A 20,287-nucleotide genomic window follows, 5' to 3' on the forward strand; every position below is an offset into this window, starting at 1 on the left:
TCAGAGCGTGGTGAAAGTACGGAACCGGAAGTGTGTGCGGTATTTGCTAATACAGCAAAGCATTACTCGCAAACTGAGTTAAAAATTTGCAGCAAGTTTTGCTCGTATAGCGACATACTCGTACACCAAGTTATTCATAATACGAGGTTCCACTGTATATCGTTCACACCACTTGCCTGAAACATCATTGTGTTCGTATTCACGAGTTTGGGATTGGGTCATCTGCTCAGGATTGTGAGCATGCATTGTAGAAGGCCGTTGCGCCATCACAACATGCAGTTGTCAATGTTTTAATTTTGCTGCCCACTGCCTTTAGGAAAGTGACCGGCTCTGCTGAATTTCCGGCTTATGTATATTTTTCCAGGGCTGAAGCACATTAGTTTGCTGGGTTCTTCAGTCCACATGGAACACGGCTGTAGATGCAACCGCACAGAGCTTCATCCATGTGAAGAATCTGGGACCGCCAGAGGTGGCAGCAATTGAGCGTTTCTCTCCATTGATAGAGAGTTACCTAAACTGCCAAACAATTTTTCAGTTCAGTTAAAAAGATGGCAATAACCTTTTCATGGCTAAGACTCTGCTTACTCCTCGGCCACAATGTACGAAAATGTAATCCTATAATAGGGAATCGCCTAATATATCCTGTAGTGACATGAAAGGTCTAGCTTTACGAAAAAGAGAACCTTTCACTAAATTTTTCATATTGAATTAGACACACAATGGAACAGAATAAAAAGTTTGTTGTTTGTTTTAATTTTGCTTCTCCGTTGTGGAGATATTAGCAAGCAAAGTATTTTGGCACCTAACTTTTTTTTTTTTAAGGTTAAATAGGTCTTATCAGTTTTCACTAGACTGTGTCTTTCTCCCTGTATGATGCTGACCAATCATAAAGAAGAATGAGCCCCCACAACAGATGAGAATAGGTTTCTCAGTGTGAGATGTCATGATGTAGCCCTGAACTCCTGGTCTCACCTCCTGCATGAGTCAGTGTGGGGGATGGGGCAGTGCAGCTGAGCTTAGCTCTGTCACATTACAAACCCTACTATCAGCTCTCCTCGTCTCCTAGCACTGTCAGCTCTACTATACTGCCTGCCTGTCTGGAGATATGCGAGTGTCACACTTAGGTCTGTTTTACTAAGACCCGCAACACACATCCGTTTTTTTTTTTTGTACGTGTGTGGTACATATTTGCACGTACCGGAGACACGTACACACGGAGACCCATGTTATTCATTGGTAGATGGCACACACACACAAAATCACACGGAACGTGTGTCCGTGTGATAAGTACGTGTGTGCGCTTTTCTGCACGGACGACATGTCTGTTTTTGGCCGGCAGCACGCAGGCACGGACCCGCTAAAGTCTATGGGTCCGAGTATGTCCGTGTTCAGCACGTTTCGTGCGTGTGCGTTTTTACACTAGCGATCTTATTTTTTTTTTTTAAATTAAATTCAGTATACTTACTTTTTTTCTGCTGTTCTCAGTCATACTTACATTGGCGCTCGGTTTTTTTCTTCCCCCGGCTCATACCGCTCCCCGATCACCAGCGCGGCGAGGAACAGCTGTGCAGAGAATACGCGGCAACAATCACTTTGAATATGCCAGCCGCTCATTAATCAATCTCGTATTCCCTGCTTTCCCCACCCACAGACGCCTGTGATTGGTTGCAGTCAGACACGCCCCCCACGCTAAGTGACAGCTGTCTCACTGCACCCAATCACAGCAGCCGGTGGGCGTGTCTATACTGTGCTGTAAAATAAATAAATAATTAAAAAAAAACGGCGTGCGGTCCCCCCCAATTTTAGTACCAGCCAGTTAAAGCCATACGGCTGAAGGCTGGTATTCTCAGGATGGGGAGCCCCACGTTATGGGGAGCCCCCCAGCCTAACAATATCAGTCAGCAGCCACCCAGAATTGCCACATACATTATATGCGACAGTTCTGGGACTGTACCCGTCTCTTCCCGATTTGCCCTGGTGCATTGGCATTCGGGGTAATAAGGAGTTTTTGGCAGCCCATAGCTGCCAATAAGTCCTAGATTAATCATGTCAGGCGTGTCCCCGAGATACCTTCCATGATTAATCTGTAAATTACAGTAAATCAACAGACACACCCGAACAATCCTTTATTAGAAAAAAAAACACTAACAAATTGCCTTGTTCACAAATTTTATAAGCCCGAAAAAGCCCTCCATGTCCGGCGTAATCCAGGATGGTCCAGCGTCGCTTCCAGCTCTGCTGCATGAAGGTGACCGGAGCTGCAGAAGACAGCTCCTGACAGCTCCATGCAGCTAATGAAGGGAATAGCGCGATCAGCTGTATTCAGCGTTGGCCGCGAGTAACCTCAGTGATAGCTCAGCTGATCGCGCTATTCCCTTTATTTGCTGCGTGGAGCTGACAGAAGCGACGGTGTCTTCTGCAGCTCCGGTCACCTTCATGCAGCAGAGCTGGAAGCGACGCTGGACCATCCTGGATTACGCCGGACATGGAGGGTTTTTTCGGGCTTAGAAAATTTGTGAACAAGGCAATTTGTCAGTGTTTTTTTTCTAATAAAGGATTGTTCGGGTGTGTGTGTTTATTTACTGTAATTTACAGATTAATCATGGAAGGTATCTCGGGGAGACTCCTGACATCATTAATCTAGGACTTATTGGCAGCTATGGGCTGCCAAAAACTCCTTATTACCCCGAATGCCAATGCACCAGGGCAAATCGGGAAGAGACGGGTACAGTCCCTGAACTGTCGCATATAATGTATGCGGCAATTCTGGGCGGCTGCTGACTGATATTGTTAGGCTGGGGGGCTCCCCATAACGTGGGGCTCCCCATCCTGAGAATACCAGCCTTCAGCCGTATGGCTTTATCTGGCTGGTATTAAAATTGCGGGGGACCGCACGCCGTTCTTTTTAATTATTTATTTATTTATTTTACTGCACAGTATAGACACGCCCACCGGCTGCTGTGATTGGGTGCAGTGAGACAGCTGTCACTCAGCGTGGGGGGCGTGTCTGACTGCAACCAATCACAGGCGTCTATGGGTGGGGAAAGCAGGGAATACAAGATTGATTAATGAGCGGCCGGCATATTCAAAGTAATTGTTGCCGCGTATTCTCTGCACAGCTGTTCCTCGCCGCGCTGGTGATCGGGGAGCGGTAAGTATGAGGGCTGCTCACTTCAGTCACTCGGGGGATTAGCGGTCACTGGTGAATCCTTCACAGGTGACCGCTATTAAGTACGCGGCACACAGACAGAGCAGCGGCATGACAATGAAGTCGGGTGAAGTTCACCCGAGTTCATTCTCATCGCACAACTCTGTCTGCTGTCAGCCGACATGTATCAACGACATTGTGCAACACACAAACTGACATTCCACACGGACATTCCACGTACACATACACGGGCATTTTACACACAAACACGGACATTTTACACGTACACACGGCTCGCATACGCCATCACACGGATGCCATACGTACCGGAGAAACGCCCCAAAAAAACGGAACACGGACTCAAAAAACGGACCGTGCCACACGGACGTTTTTTATGCGGAAGTGTGTTTTAAGGCCTAAACCTGTACACGCTCTGCAGTGAGATCAGAGCAGGGACTCATTATATCTCACACAGTAGTCGTCCAGAACAGGCAGGTTTTCTGGTGTGTGAGATGTCATGTCAGCCCTGCTCTCACTGCTGAGTGATTACTTGAGCACAGCAGACATAAGTGTGACACACTCCATAATCAAGAGAGTTGAGAAGGGTTTGTAATGAGACAGAGCTAAGCTCAGCTGCTCTACCCCTCCCCCACATTGACTCATACAGGAGGTGAGACCAGGAGATCAGGGCTCCATCATTACATCTCACATACCGAGAAACCTGCTGTAAGCTACGGTGGATCCTGCTCCCCTTTCCTTTCAATATTGCTGCCTTCTTATGATTGGTCAGCATCATTCAGGGAGAAGTACATGCCCCCAAGTGAAAACTGTTGACACCCACTTAAAAAGTTAACGCATTAGGTGCCAAATACTTTAACTGCTAATATCTCCAAACCAGATAGGCCAAATTGAAAGAAAAAAATAGTTTTATTCTGCTCTGTAGCCATTGCATTGTGGGTCCAGTTCAACAGAAAATATTTGGGGAAAGGTCCTCTTTAATGGTATGCTCATATTGCAGAAATGTTTGCCATGTGTGAATATGTCCGAGTGTTTAGTGGTACCATCGTTGTAACATACATTGTCATTTATTATACACAATACAGTGATAATGTTAAATAGTTTGATAACGGACATATATAACAAAATTTGTTCTCGTTTTCTCCACTAGATGGCAGCATTACATTGCTTATCAATTTTCTGTGTCGTTCCACTTGTTATGTTTTCATCCTTTTCTGTTTGCAGGAAGTGGACTGGGAAGCTGAACTTGCTTTTGTCATAGGAAAAAAGGGGAAAAATATCAAGGTAAAACTGAAAAGATAGACGCACGATTCATTTTGTTTTTTTGTGAACGTCAGCGTTACATAAAATAATGCTCAAAATCAACCAAAAAATGTCCTCCAGTATAAACCGTGAATAGGAGGAGGGGGATGCAGCTGCAGCTTCTCAGTGATGTCCGTGAGGAGAGGCCTTTATAACCTTATGTGGTGAAGGCTTCCTCGACCCTATCCATGTAGTACGTGCTTTACCCGTTTTGTTGTGTGACAGGGAGCATTGTCCTGCGTGAAAACTGCTGGCTGATTGAGTGATGAAAGCAAGTAAGGAACCATGTGATGAAGAAGGTTCTAATACACACTTGCATTCACTCTTCCATGTAGCTGTATGAGAGGTCCAACTCCTGCGGCAGAAAACATTCCCCAAACCATGACACTTCCTCCACCACCTTTCATTGACAAACACTTTGGGTTTAGTCTTCCCCCAGTTTGTTGACGAACATGTTTCCCATTAGACCTAAATAAATTAAACTTGCTTTCATCACTAAAATGAACTGTGGACCACTTCTCCTCTGTCCACACAACATGCTTCTTTTGATTCTTTCTGCTAATGAGAGGTTTGGTCACTGCAGAGTGTGCTTTCAGTCCAAATGCTTTTAAACATCGTGACATGTTATGACAAGACAGATCCTTACCCTGCTCAGTGCTGAACTGGCGAGCAATTCTAGCTGCAATGTTGAGACAATTACCCATGGAGATTCTCCGTTTTATCCTGTCCTCTCTTGCATTTGTCTTTTGAAGCTGACTAGCCTCCTTGGAAGAGTTTGTGATGTTGTAAAGAAGCAACATTCTCGATATCACAGACTTGGAACAACCAACTTCTCTTGCTATGGCTGATAGGGTCACCCCTTTGGCCTTCATCTGGACAACCTGCTGCCGGAGGGTTTCAGTCACTTTGGAACAGCACAACATTTTTGGAAAGTTAGGCTGCCAGTTACATAGGGTTTGTCAGATAATTAAGGAAATTAGCACCAGGTCTAAAGCTGGTGTCACACATAACGACGACGACAACGACGTCGCTGCTACGTCACCATTTTCTGTGACGTTGCAGCGACGTCCCGTCGCTGTCGCTGTGTGTGACATCCAGCAACGACCTGGCCCCTGCTGTGAGGTCGCCGGTCGTTGCTGAATGTCCAGCTTCATTTTTTGGTCGTCACTCTCCCGCTGTGACACACACATCGCTGTGTGTGACAGCGAGAGAGCGACGAAATGAAGCGATCAGGAGCCGGCACTGGCAGCTGCGGTAAGCTGTAACCAGCGTAAACATCGGGTAACCAAGAGAAGACCTTTCCCTGGTTACCCGATGTTTACGCTGGTTACCAGCCTCCGCCGCTCTTGCTGCCAGTGCCGGCTCCTGCACTGTGACATGTGGCTGCAGTACGCATCGGGTAATTAACCCGATGTATACTGTAGCAAGGAGAGCAAGGAGCCAGCGCTAAGCAGTGCGCGCGGCTCCCTGCTCTCTGCACTGTGACATGTAGCTGCAGCACACATCGGGTTAATTAACCCGATGTGTGCTGCAGGAGAGCAAGGAGCCAGCGCTAAGCGCGGCTCCCTGCTCTCTGAACTGTGACATGTAGCTGCAGCACACATCGGGTTAATTAACCCGATGTGTGCTGCAGGAGAGCAAGGAGCCAGCGCTAAGCGCGGCTCCCTGCTCTCTGAACTGTGACATGTAGCTGCAGCACACATCGGGTTAATTAACCCGATGTGTGCTGCAGGAGAGCAAGGAGCCAGCGCTAAGCGCGGCTCCCTGCTCTCTGAACATGTAGCACAGCGACCTTATGATCGCTGCTTCTGCTGTGTTTGACAGCTAAGCAGCGATCATAACAGCGACTTACAAGGTCGCTGTTACGTCACCGAAAATGGTGACGTAACAGCGACGTCATTGTCGCTGTCGTTTAGTGTGACACCAGCTTAAGTCTTCTCTAATTTTGATCAGTATTCTTTTTTATTTATCTCATTAACATTTTTATTATGTGTTTTGGAATAAATTCAGTTTATGAAATTTAAACTACTGCGAGTTTCCTTATGTTAGGATATAATCACATAGGACTACACAATGACAGCTACATTTAGGAAATTGTGTGTTGTTCTCTAAGTTTGATCTCCAGTGTATATGTGACACTTTATATAGACACATTTCCATTGTGTCCGCAGGAGCAGGAGGCAATGGAGCATGTGGCTGGATATACTGTGGCTCATGACGTTAGTTCTCGTGACTGGCAGATGGAGAAGAATGGAAAGCAGTGGTTGCTGGGTAAAACATTTGACACTTTCTGCCCATTGGGCCCAGCACTTGTTACTAAAGACTCTATTTCAGGTAATTCACATGTTACACTATTTACTGAAAATATATTGTTCATGTAATGGCAATGTGGGATTGTGCCTAGGTTGTGGTCATACATAGTGTAAGTAACAACCAGTTTTCTCCATCGTTTCATTGGGGGACACAGGACCATGGGGTTATGCTGCTGTCACTAGGAGGCTGACACTAAGTAGACAGAAAAAGTTAGCTCCTCCCTAGCAGTATACACCCCGAGCCGGAGGCGGACTCAATCAGTTTTTGCTTAGTGTCGTAGGAGGCTGATGTGGGCCGGCTGGGCCCCCTTCAGCCACTTGATTTTTTGCGTATTTTTTTCATTTTTTCTCGACGATGCTCGTCGCTCTCATCCCTTTACCTCTCTGTTTCCAGTTTTTTAAGAGCGCTTGCAGGGATCAGGGCGGCTGTCCCTGCACATCCTACTCTACAGGGCTGCTAGGTTCACTCCGCTAAACGACCTGGTAGTCCAGACTTCTTCCTTCAAGGACCCTCGTCTTGAGGTTTAGACCGTCATCGTCACTTTTTCGCTACTAGGGTAGCTGAGCTACCGGATGGAGTCCTATCAGAACCCGGCCCGGTAGATCATCCCTTTAGGCACGGTATTCGAGACCGTCCAAGGGAAGTTACTCCACGCAGGAGTAGTTTTCTTCCCTGCACCGAGTCGGGTTCGGTATGCGAGTCCTCGGCTGTTGGTGGCGGTGATAGCGGCGGTACACTTACCAGTTTTCATCCTTGGCCATCCAGCGGACCCCACTAAAGAACGGAGACAAGTAGGTTCCGTCTGCCCTGGGGACCCGCCAATCCCTTCCTAGTGGACCAGTCTTCGCAACCGTCCCTTGGGAAGGTCCCCTCTCCTTCTCCTCTGGAGGATAGTATCAACCGTCACCAGTCTCCTATGCTAGGGTATGCTATTCCACCATCCCACAGCACGGTAACGAGGGACACCCCTAGAGTGTTGTCTCCCCTTCAACATTCCGGAAATCAGAGCCATCCGGTTAGCCCGGTTACGATTTCTTCACTGGGACGAGGTTGCCCGGTCAGGTTCCAGTCGGACCATGCCACAGCGGTGGCGTGCATCATCCACCAGGGAGGCGCAGGGAGTGTCATGACAAGGGAACAGGTCAAGAAGATCTTGCTCTGGGCTGGATCTCGTCGCTCTCTAATCTCGGCAGTGCACATCCCTACCGTGGACGTTTGGACGGCCGTTTTTTCTCGGCAGGAAGGGCCTCGCTTAGGCAAATGGCTTCTCAACAGGGAAGTCACCAGCCAGATCTCCGACGAAGGAAGACCTCCAGTCGTGGACCTATTGGCCTCCTGATCCAGCTTTCAAGTCAACGGCGCATCGAGGGTGCCCCCTTCTCTGGACTAGGTGACGACGCCCTCGCCCGGCCGTGAGGCCAGTTCAAGCTCTCGGGCATCTTCCCACGGCTTCCCATGATCTCGAGGATTCTCAAGATGGACCAAGGCAGAAGGTGGCTCTGGAGTGGCCCAGGCGAGCATAGTTCACAAAACTCACTCAACTCATCGCAGATGCCCCGTGGCGCCTTCCAGACCGTCCAGTTCTTCCGTATCGGGGCCCTCTCTTCCACCAGGACTCAGAAGTCCTAAGTCTGACGGCCTTACTAGCGGATCCCGGGTACTAGCTCGCACAGGCCGGTTGGCAAGAAGGATGCAGACAATGATGGAGGCCGGGAAACCGGTTCCCTCGAAGATTTATTACCACACGTGAAGAGCCCCTCCGGGGTGTGAGGAGCACATCTTCTCTTCTCTCTCTCTCCCTTCCTGCACTGCTGCCATGCTTGCAGTCAGATCTGGATGCGGCTTTCTCGCGCATCCCTCTAGGGGCCAGGTGTCGACGCTGTCATTTCGGTTTCAGAGACTTATCACTTCTCATCCCACGATCAAGGTTTTCACGCAGAGAAGCGTCCATCTGGCTCGGCGGCATCACTGTCCACTAGAAACGTGGGACCTTAATCTAGCGATGGGTTCGCTTCAAGGCTCCCGGTTTGGACCTTTCCGAGTGCTTCCTGCTCCCACCTGTTTGGATAGGTGGGCTCCTCGTGGCCGTCTCTTTTTTACAAGGGGCATCAGGGCGGACAGCCCTCTCTTGTCGTTTTTTCCCCCCTTTTTCCGGGTCCTCCAGCAGGACAAGGGGGGTGCTCCGGCTGCAACCCTCCTTTTCGGTCCAAGGCAGCTCATCCTCCTTCCAGATAAGGAGATTGGGTTTCGGGTTCGGTCCTAGTCTCTTCTCTCAGCCTGAAAAGGGCCTAGTTCGTTCCTGAGCTGGTACGAGTCCTAAGTCGTTTATGTCTTCAGGACCGCACTTTTCGGTTTACACCGACAGTCAGTTTATCCTTTCACCCGGTTCCAGGATGCGCATGCCGGCGCCCAGGGTCAAGATTGCCACATGGATCCATTCCGTCATATGTGAAGCCTATCGCATGGAGGACGGACCTCCGCCGCATTCTACCGTCCAAGGGGAGCCTCTTGGATGATTGGACTTCAGACGTTGACCGACCATGTCCGCCGGGCCACCACCTGGTCTAGTCGGCATACCTTTACTAGTTCCTACCAGGTTTACACCCAAGCTTTGGCAGAGGCCAGTCTTGCCGTTATGTTTGCGGGTGGCAGTAGCACACCTGTAACAAGGTAGGTGTTTGTACGTCTGGGTCAAGCCCGACAGGAGGAAGCGGTTTCCTACCGATCTCCGGTGATGGTTCTCTTCCCACCCACGGACTGCTTTTGGACGTCCCATGGTCCTGTGTCCCCCAATGAAACGATGGAGAAAGAAGGATTTTTGTGTACTCACCGTAAAATCTCTCTGAGTCTTCATTGGGGGACACAGCACCCACCCTGCTTGTGTTTTTTGGTTACATATTACCTGCCTGTTGCCTCAGTGGCCATATTCCCAGGCCACTGGTCGCATGACTAATTGGTTATAGTTTTTACCTTGTCTTATCTAGGGTTGTTTGGTTCTCCTCCTACTGCTTGTGCACTAAACTGATTGAGTCCGCCTCCGGCTCGGGGTGTATACTGCTGGGGAGGAGCTAACTTTTTCTGTCTATTTAGTGTCAGCCTCCTAGTGACAGCAGCATAACCCCATGGTCCTGTGTCCCCCAATGAAGACTCCGAGAAAGAGATTTTACGGTGAGTACACAAAAATCCTTCTTTTTCAAGCATTTCAGAACTTTTTTAAAAAATTACTTCATTTTGGCAAAAATGTACTCCAGTCTGGAGTAGTTTCTATATACATTGGGTACGGAAAGTATTCAGACCCCTTTAAATTTTTCACTCTTTGTTTCATTGCAGCCATTTAGTGAATTCAAAAAAGTTGTTTTTTTTTGTCATTAATGTACTCTGCACCCTATCTTGACAGAAAACCCCCCCCCCAGAAATGTAGAAACTTTTGCAAATTTATCACATGGTCATAAGTATTCAGAGCCTTTGCTCAGACACTCATATTTAACCCCTTCACAACCTTTGACAGATCTATCTGTTATGGATCGTGTGGCGTTAAGCCCCGCCCCCTGCCGCATTCCACCCATAACATTAACCCCTTACATCTCGCTGCCAAAGTCTGGCAGCGAGATGTATATACGCGCAGTGAAGATTTTCACTTACCGATGCCCCCACCGGAAGTCACGTGAGTGATCATGTGACTTTCGGTGGTTGCCATGTTAGCACAGGGTCATGTGATGACGCCTGCAGCTATGACATTTCACTTTCGTTTTCACTCGGCCGGGAGGCCAGTGAAGCAGGAAGTGACCGTATCTGCTGTTTACAGCTGTATAGCTGTGATCAGCAGATTAGATCAGAGCGATCGGATTGCTGATCGCTATAGCCCCCTAGGGGGACCAGTAAAATTAAAAAAAAAAAGTAAAAAAAAAGTTTTAAAAAATTAAAAAAAAACCTAAAAGTTCAAATCACCCCCCTTTCACCCCATTGAAAATTAAAGGGTTAAAAAACCATAAATATACACGTATTTGGTATCGCCGCGTTCAGAAATGCCCGATCTATCAAAATATAAAATCAATTAATCTGATCAGTAAACGGGGTAGTGGCAAAAAAATTCCAAACGCTAAAATTACGTTTTTTGATCGCCGCAAGTTTTACACAAAATGCAATAACAGGCGATCAAAACGTAGCATCTGCGCAAAAATGGTACCATTAGAAACGTCAGCTCGAGACACAAAAAATAAGCAGTCACTGAGCCATAGATCCCGAAAAATGAGAACACTACAGGTTTTGGAAAATGGCGCAAAACGTGCGCCACTTTTTTGGACAAGCTTGTGATTTCTTTTTAACCCCTTAAATACAAGTAAACCTATTCATATTTGGTGTCTACAAACTCGCACTGACCTGAGGCATCACATAGATTCATCAGTGTTACCATATAGTGAACACGGTGAATAAAATATCCCAAAAACTATTGTACAATCACACTTTTTTTGCAATTTTTCTACACTTGGAATTTTTTTGCCGTTTTCCAGTACACTATATGGTAAAACTTTATGGTTTCATTTAAAAGTACAACTCATCCCGCAAAAACAAGCCCTCATATGGCAAGATTGACAGAAAAATAAAAAAGTTACGGCTCTCGGAAGAAGGGGAGAAAAGAAGGGAATTTTGTTTACTTACCGTAAATTCCTTTTCTTCTAGCTCCTATTGGGAGACCCAGACAATTGGGTGTATAGCTTCTGCCTCCGGAGGCCACACAAAGTATTACACTTTAAAAAGTGTAACCCCTCCCCTCTGCCTATGCACCCTCCCGTGCATCACGGGCTCCTCAGTTTTGGTGCAAAAGCAGGAAGGAGGAAACCTATAAATTGGTCTAAGGTAAATTCAATCCGAAGGATGTTCGGAGAACTGAAAACCATGAACCAAAAGAACAATTCAACATGAACAACATGTGTACACAAAAGAACAAACAGCCCGAAGGGAACAGGGGCGGGTGCTGGGTCTCCCAATAGGAGCTAGAAGAAAAGGAATTTACGGTAAGTAAACAGCGCTGCAAGCTCCGACACTCTTCGGAGTGAGGTAATTGCCACAAGAAATACCACCTTCTGCGAAAGACGTGATAAAGAGACATCCCTCAGCGGCTCGAAAGGTGGTTTTTGAAGAGCCATTAACACCCTGTTAAGGTCCCAGGGTTCCAGCGGACGCTTGTAGGGTGGAACTATGTGGCAAACTCCCTGCAGGAACGTGCGGACCTGCGGAAGCCTTGCCAGGCGCTTTTGAAAAAATACTGAGAGCGCCGATACTTGTCCCTTGAGAGAGCCGAGTGACAAACCCTTGTCCATTCCGGATTGAAGGAATGAAAGAAAAATGGGTAAGGCAAAAGGCCAGGGAGTAAAACCCTTATCAGAGCACCAGGACAAGAAGATCCGCCACGACCTGTAATAGATCTTGGCGGACGTTGGTTTCCTGGCCTGTCTCATAGTGGCAATGACATCCTGAGATAAACCCGACGACGCTAGGAGCCAGGACTCAATGGCCACACAGTCAGGTTGAGGGCCGCAGAATTCAGATGGAAAAACGGCCCTTGTGACAGCAGGTCTGTGCGGTCTGAAAGCGCCCACGGCTGACCCACCGTGAGATGCCACAGATCCGGGTACCACGACCGCCTCGGCCAATCTGGAGCGACGAGAATGGCGCGACGACAGTCGGATCTGATCTTGCGTAACACTCTGGGCAACGTCGCCAGAGGAGGAAACACATAAGGGAGTCGAAACTGCGACCAATCCTGAACTAACGCGTCCGCCGCCAGAGCTCTGTGATCTTGAGACCGTGCCATGAAGGCCGGGACCTTGTTGTTGTGCCGTGACGCCATGAGATCAACGTCCGGCGTTCCCCAGCGGCGACAGATCTCTCGAAACACGTCTGGGTGAAGAGACCACTCCCCCGCATCCATGCCCTGACGACTGAGAAAATCTGCTTCCCAGTTTTCTACGCCCGGGATGTGAACTGCGGAGATGGTGGAGGCTGTGGCTTCCGCCCACAGCAGAATCCGCCGGACTTCCTGGAAGGCTTGACGGCTGCGCGTGCCTCCCTGGTGGTTGATGTACGCGACCGCCGTGGCGTTGTCCGACTGTATGCGGATCTGCCTGCCCTCCAGCCACCGGTGGAACGCTTTTAGGGCTAGATACACTGCCCTTATCTCCAGAACATTGATCTGAAGAGAAGACTCGGTCGGAGTCCAGGTTCCCTGAGCCCTGTGGTGGAGAAAAACCGCTCCCCACCCTGACAGGCTCGCGTCCTTCGTGACCACAGCCCAGGATGGGGGCAGGAAGGATTTTCCCTACGATAGAGAAGTGGGAAGAAGCCACCACTGAAGAGAGGTTTTGGCTGCAAGGGAAAGAGAGACGTTCCTGTCGAGGGACGTCGACCTCCTGTCCATTTGCGGAGAATGTCCCATTGGAGTGGGCGCAGATGGAACTGCGCGAAGGGCACTGCCTCCATTGCTGCCACCATCTTCCCCAGGAAGTGCATGAGGCGCCTCAAGGGGTGTGACTGACCCCGAAGAAGAGATTGCACCCCTGTCTGCAGCGAAAGCTGTTTGTCCAGCGGTAGCTTGACTACCGCTGAGTAAGTATGAAACTCCATCCCGAGGTAAGTCAGTGATTGGGTCGGTGTCAACTTGGACTTTGGGAAGTTGATGAGCCACCCAAACTGCTGGAGAGTCGCCAGAGCGACGGTCAGGCTGTGTTGACACGCCACCCGGGAGGGTGCCCTGACTAGGAGATCGTCTAAGTAAGGGATCACCGAGTGGCCCTGAGAGTGCAGGACCGCCACAACGGATGCCATGACCTTGGTGAAGACCCGTGGGGCTGTCGCCAGGCCGAAAGGCAGTGCCACGAACTGAAGGTGTTCGTCCCCGATGGCGAAACGCAGAAAGCGTTGATGTTCGGGTGCGATCGGCACATGGAGATAAGCATCCTTGATGTCGATTGATGCTAGGAAGTCTCCTTGTGACATCGAAGCGATGACCGAGCGGAGAGATTCCATCCGAAACCTTCTTGTGCTCACATGCCTGTTGAGCAGTTTGAGGTCCAGAACGGGACGGAATGATCCGTCCTTCTTTGGCACCACGAACAAGTTGGAGTAGAAGCCGTGACCATGTTCCTGAGGGGGAGCGGGAATCACCACTCCTTCTGTCTTCAGAACGCCCACAGCCTGAAAAAGTGCGCCGGCCCGAGATGGGGGCGGAGATGTTCTGAAGAAACGAGTCGGGGGACGAGAGCTGAACTCTATCCTGTAACCGTGAGACAGAATGTCTCTCACCCATCGGTCTTGGACATGTGGCCACCAGGCGTCGCAAAAGCGGGAGAGCCTGCCACCGACCGAGGATGCGGTTCGGGGAGGCCGAAAGTCATGAGGAGGCCGCCTTGGAGGCAGTGCCTCCGGCGTTTTTTTGGGGGCGTGACTTAGACCGCCACGCATAGGAGTTCCTCTGGCCTTTCTCTGGCCTGTTGGACGAGGAGGATTGGGACTTGGCTGAGGGCCGAAAGGACCGAAACCTCGGTTGTATTTTCCGTTGCTGAGGTCTCTTCGGTTTGGACTGGGGTAAGGACGAGTCCTTTCCCTTGGATTCCTTAATAATTTCATCCAATCGTTCGCCAAACAATCGGTCGCCAGAAAACGGCAAACCGGTTAAGAACTTCTTGGAAGCAGAGTCTGCCTTCCATTCGCGTAGCCACATGGCCCTGCGGACTGCCACCGAATTAGCGGATGCTACCGCTGTACGGCTAGCAGAGTCCAGGACGGCGTTCATGGCGTAGGACGAAAAAGCCGACGCCTGAGAAGTCAAAGACGCAACTTGCGGAGCAGAGGTACGTGTGACCGCATTGATCTCAGACAGACAAGCTGAGATAGCTTGGAGTGCCCACACGGCTGCAAAGGCCGGGGCAAAAGACGCGCCTGTGGCTTCATAGATGGATTTCACCAGGAGCTCTATCTGCCTGTCAGTGGCATCCTTGAGCGATGAGCCATCTGCAACTGATACTACAGATCTAGCCGCCAGTCTAGAGACTGGAGGATCCACCTTGGGACATTGAGTCCAACCCTTAACTACGTCAGAGGGGAAGGGGTAACGTGTGTCATTAAGGCGCTTAGTAAAGCGCTTGTCCGGAAATGCTCTGTGCTTCTGGACAGCATCTCTGAAGTTAGAGTGATCGAAAAACGCACTCCGTGTACGTTTGGGAAACCTAAACTGGTGTTTCTCCTGCTCCGAAGCCGACTCCTCTACAGGTGGAGGTGGGGGAGAAAGATCTAGCACCTGGTTGATGGACGATATAAGATCATTTACTAAGGCGTCCCCCTCAGGTGTATCAAGATTGAGGGCAACGTCAGGGTCAGAGCCCTGAGCCGCGACGTCCGCCTCGTCCTCCAGAGAGTCCTCAAGCTGGGACCCCGAGCAGCGTGAGGAAGTCGGGGAAGATTCCCAGCGAGCCCGCTTAGCCGGTATGGGACTGTGGTCCGTGCCGGAGTCCTCCACGTGAGACCTAGGGGCCACCCCGGGAGCACGCTGCGGCGCAGACCGAGAGGGGCCTGGAGGCGATGATCCAACAGTGCCCGGGCCCTGTGTAAGGACCGGTCTGGACTGCAAGGCTTCTAGTAGCTTGGCAGACCATTTGTCCATAGACTGAGCCATGGATTGTGAAAGCGACTCAGAGAGTTTCTCAGCAAAAACTGCAAACTCTGTCCCTGCCGCCTGGACAGTGGAAGCAGGAGGGTCTGCCTGAGCCGAGGGGCCCACTAGTGACCGAGGCTCCGGCTGAGCAAGTGCAACAGGGGTCGAGCATTGCTCACAGTGAGGGTAGGTGGAACCCGCAGGTAACTTAGCCGCACAAGAGGTACAGGTGGCAAAATAACTCTGTGCCTTGGCACCCTTGCTCCTTGTGGACATGCTGTTGTCTCCTAGGAGAGTGATCACTGAGGGTATATAGCCAAAAGTAAACAACCCGGCCGCACAGAGAAAATATATACGAATATATATATATATATACTCTGGCACCCTAGGGGGACCAGCACCGGGTGACCGGTGTGGCTTACCGACCGCCCAAAGCGGAGTGTGTGTCCACCAGATTCCCTGCCTTAGGTCTCCCAGAGCTGCCCTGAGAGCTCGTTCCTGAAAATCCTCCACCGGCAGAATGTGTGTAAAAATGGCTGCCGGAGCTCTCAGGGGAGGAGGGAGCCGTGGGCGGCGACTAGTAAAGTGCGGGAATCCGGGGCCCACAGTGATCAGTGAGGGGGGGGAGGAAACCTAAAGTCTGCTCCAGCCCTCACTGCCGACGTCAGGTCGACCGTCCCGCCCTTACCCCTGACTGGCAGGCCCGGGGGCGGGAGTTATGGTACTAGGCCGCAATGAAGCCGGGGACTAAATTTAATACCGCGGCCGACAAACAGGCTCGGTCGGCGCGGAAGTCCCGGTCTTCACAAACCAGCAGCTGCTGCAGCGTCTGTGAAACAAGCGCTCCATGCACAGTCCCCATGGGGACACAGAGAACCTTTAGATGCAGGGCCATGTCCCTGAGGATACATAGACTCCTGTCCGTCAGATTCCCACAGGGGCTGCGGAGGGAGCCCGGTCCCAGTAAATGGATGACCGGTCAGGATCCCACTTCTCCCAGAGCCTCTAAGGGATGGTGAAGGAAAAACGGCATGTGGCTCCAGCCTCTGTACCCGCAATGGGTACCTCAACCTTAACAGCACCGCCGACGTAGTGGGGTGAGAAGGGAGCATGCCGGGGGCCCTGTGGGGGCCCTCTTTTCTTCCAACCGATAAAATCAGCAGCTGCTGCTGACTAAAATGGGAAAGCATGAGTGGATGTGTGCCTCCTTCCACACAAAGCATAAAACAAAACTGAGGAGCCCGTGATGCACGGGAGGGTGTATAGGCAGAGGGGAGGGGTTACACTTTTTAAAGTGTAATACTTTGTGTGGCCTCCGGAGGCAGAAGCTATACACCCAATTGTCTGGGTCTCCCAATGGAGCGACAAAGAAAAAACAAAAACGCAAAAACGGAAAGTGCCCGGGGGCTGAAGGGGTTAAGTCACAAGCTGTCCATTTCCTTGTGATCCTCCTTGAGATGGTTCTACTCCTTCATTGGAGTCCAGCTGTGTTTTAATTAAACTGATAGGACTTTATTTGGAAAGGCACACTCCAATCTATGTAAGACCTCACAGCTCACAGTGCATGTCAGACCAAATGAGAATCATGAGGTCAAATGAACTGCCCAAGGAGCTCAGAGACAGAATTGTGGTAAGGCATAGATCTGGCCAAGGTTGCAAAAGAATTTCTGCAGTACTCAAGGTTCCTAAGAGCACAGTGTCCTCCATAATGCTTAAATGGAAGAGGAGAAGTTTGGGACTACTAGAACTCTTCCTGACCTGGCCATCCAGCCAAACTGAGCAATCGTTGGAGAAGTGCCTTAGTGAGAGCGGTAAAGAAGAACCCCAAGATCACTGTGGCTGAGATGCAGTAGGGAGATGGGAGAAAGTTTCACAAAGTCAACTATCACTGCAGCCCTCCACCTGTAGGGCCTTTATGGCAGAGTGGCCTGACAGAAGTCTCTTCTCAGTGCAAGACATGAAAGCCCACATAGAGTTTGCAGAAAGCACATGAAGGACTCCCAGACTATGAGAAAAAAAGATTCTCTGGTCTGATGAGACGAAGATAGAACTTTTTGGTGATAATTCTAAGTAGTATTGCTTTATCACCTGCCCAATACAATCCCAACAGTGAAACGTGGTGGCAGCATCATGCTATGTGGGTGTTTTTCAGCTGCAGGGATAGGACGACTGGTTTCATTTGAAGGAAAGATGATTGCAGCTAAGTACAGAGATATCCTGGAAGAAAACCTCTTCCAGAGTGCTCTGGACCTCAGACTTGGCTGAAGGCTCACCGTCCAACAAGACAATGATTCTAAGCACACAGCTAAAATATCAAAGGAGTGGCTTCAGAACAACTCTGTGACCATTCCTGACTGGCCCAGCCAGAGCCCTGACCTAAACCCAATTGAGCATCTCTGGAGAGACCTGAAAATGGCGTCCACCAACGTTCACCATCCAACCTGACGGAACTGGAGAGGATCTGCAAGGAAGAATGGCCGAGGATCCCCAAATCCAGGTGTGAAAAACTTGTTGCATCATTCCCAAGAAGACTCATAGCTGTACTAGCTCAAAAGGTGCTTCTACTCAATACTGAGCAAAGGCTCTGAATACTTATGACCATGTGATATTTCAGTTTTTCCCGTTTAATAAATTTGCAAACATTTCTACATTTGTTTTTTTTCTGTCATGGGGGGATGGGGTGCAGAGTGTGCATTAATGAGAAAAAATGAACTTACCAAATGGCTGCAATGAAACAGAGTGAAAAATTTAAAGGGGTCCGATACTTTCTGTACCAACTGTATGTTTGTCATTTTTGTGCAAATCTTACAAGTCGCAAATAAGGATAATGACCAAAAAAGAGCATATTTGGAATTTTGAACAAAATCCACGCGTCGCCTGCACCATTTTGAATAATAAGGTGGAAAAACCATCAATTAAATAACATGAGGAAAAAAAGTCACCCCAAAAAATGCAGATGAGAAGTAGGCCCTATGAATCCACTAAACTTTCCATAGTGTCAGGACTTTCTGGACAGACCCTTTAATATTATCACTGCAGGATTAATCTCGTTCTTCTCCTTCCCAGACCCCCATGGCCTTGGAATCCGCTGTCGTGTGAACGGGAAGCTCGTCCAGAATAGTAACACCAAGCAGATGGTTTTTAAGACGGAAGCTCTGATCGCCTGGGTCTCCAAGTGAGGACTTACCGTATTTTTCGCTTTATAAGATGCACTGGATTATAAGACGCACCCCCAAATTTGGTGAAGGAATAGAAAATTTTTGTTAATAAATAGGGTCTGTCTTATAATGCCAGTGTTCGTCTAACAAATCATATAGAGTATATGTCCCTCATAGCCCCCACATCCTAAAATTAGCCCCCTTCATCTGGATATGGCCACCTTATATTGAATATAGCCCCCTTGTGCTGGCACACGTCCCCCAGTGATGCAACATGTCCCCTATTGCTGGCACACGGCCCCTATGCCTGACACACAGCCCCTATAGCTGGCACACACTGGCCCCCTGTGGCTGGCACACACGCTGCCCCCTGTGGCTGGCACACACACGGCACCATGCTGCTGTTTTTAGTAAAATAAATTCTTTCCTTACCTTCTCCAGCACTGTGCTCCCTTGTGTACCCCTCCTCGGGGTTGAGCTCTGGCCTCCTGCATTTCCTGGTTCTTCAGCACTGTGCTCCCTCTGTACCCCTCCTCGGGGTTGAGCTCCGGCCTCCTGCATTTCCTGGTTCTCCAGCACTGTGCTCCCTCTGTACCCTTCCTCGGGGTTGAGCTCCGGCCTCCTGCATTTCCTGGTTCTCCAGCACTGTGCTCCCTCGTGTACCCCTCCTCGGGGTTGAGCTCCGGCCTCCTGCATTTCCTGGTTCTCCAGCACTGTGCTCCCTCGTGTACCCCTCCTCGGGGTTGAGCTCCGGCCTCCTGCATTTCCTGGTTCTCCAGCACTGTGCTCCCTCGTGTACCCCTCCTCGGGGTTGAGCTCCGGCCTCCTGCATTTCCTGGTTCTCCAGCACTGTGCTCCCTCGTGTACCCCTCCTCGGGGTTGAGCTCCGGCCTCCTGCATTTCCTGGTTCACGGTCCGGTCATGTGATCGGCACAGCAGTGTGACATCTCTGCGTGCCTGATCACAGCAGCAGGAGGGAGTCCGGGCAGACACGCTGGAGGAGGTGAGTAAAGAGTTTATTATTTTACTATGGGCAGCAGCATGGGGGCCATAGCTAACACAGGGGGGGCATGTGTGATCAAAGGGGTGCACAGGCACATATAATATGCGCAGCTCCCCCAGCCCATCGCCGCGGTGCAGTTTCAGCACCACAGTTGTGGACAGCGGCTATGTATATTATATGAGCGGGTGCAGGAGATCAAAGTCTGCCGCCCGCAGCTTCACAAGCCTCTACCAGCCTCCACCAGCCCCCCCAGCACCGCTCCAGAGCGGCCCCCACCTACCCTGGACCCTGCAGTATATAATCCGTATATTCGGTTTATAAGACGCACCCCCTACTTTCCCCCAAAATTTGGGGGAACAAAAGTGCGTCTTATAAAGCGAAAAATACGGTACTTATAAACCTTTGGTCAAATCTAGCAAAGTGTCTGTGCCCTAAATGTCTGCCTCTTCACCTCTGCTCGGTGCCCGTACGTAAAGACACAAAACCATAGCGTTCTGCATGTCTCTACTCAAGGTGCAAGACTTATGCCCATTTTAATGGGATGATCGCCAATATTGCTGTTTTGTTATATGGCAAGGACATACTGTACGCAGATGATGAGGAAGCAGAGAAAAGTGCCAGATAACTAAATCACAGCTGAAAACATCACACCCACACACCCAACATCCAGAAAGCATCGGGCAGATGTGCCTTAT

The 20,287-nt window shown here is 49.8% G+C and overlaps 1 protein-coding gene across 3 annotated transcripts in view; it reads left to right on the forward strand.

Moving 5' to 3' along the window:
- The window catches only part of LOC142304127 (oxaloacetate tautomerase fahd2, mitochondrial-like), a 66,197-nt gene that overhangs the window by 40,680 nt on the left and 5,230 nt on the right, over positions 1-20,287 (forward strand). For all 3 annotated transcript variants that reach the window (XM_075346191.1, XM_075346193.1, XM_075346192.1), the window contains exons 4-6: positions 4,391-4,450; positions 6,640-6,802; positions 18,498-18,606. In XM_075346191.1, the coding sequence (XP_075202306.1) occupies positions 4,391-4,450; positions 6,640-6,802; positions 18,498-18,606 (332 nt within the window). The remainder of the gene's footprint in view (positions 1-4,390; positions 4,451-6,639; positions 6,803-18,497; positions 18,607-20,287) is intronic.

This window comes from Anomaloglossus baeobatrachus, chromosome 4, assembly GCF_048569485.1.
Source record: "Anomaloglossus baeobatrachus isolate aAnoBae1 chromosome 4, aAnoBae1.hap1, whole genome shotgun sequence".
NCBI lineage: Eukaryota > Metazoa > Chordata > Amphibia > Anura > Aromobatidae > Anomaloglossus > Anomaloglossus baeobatrachus.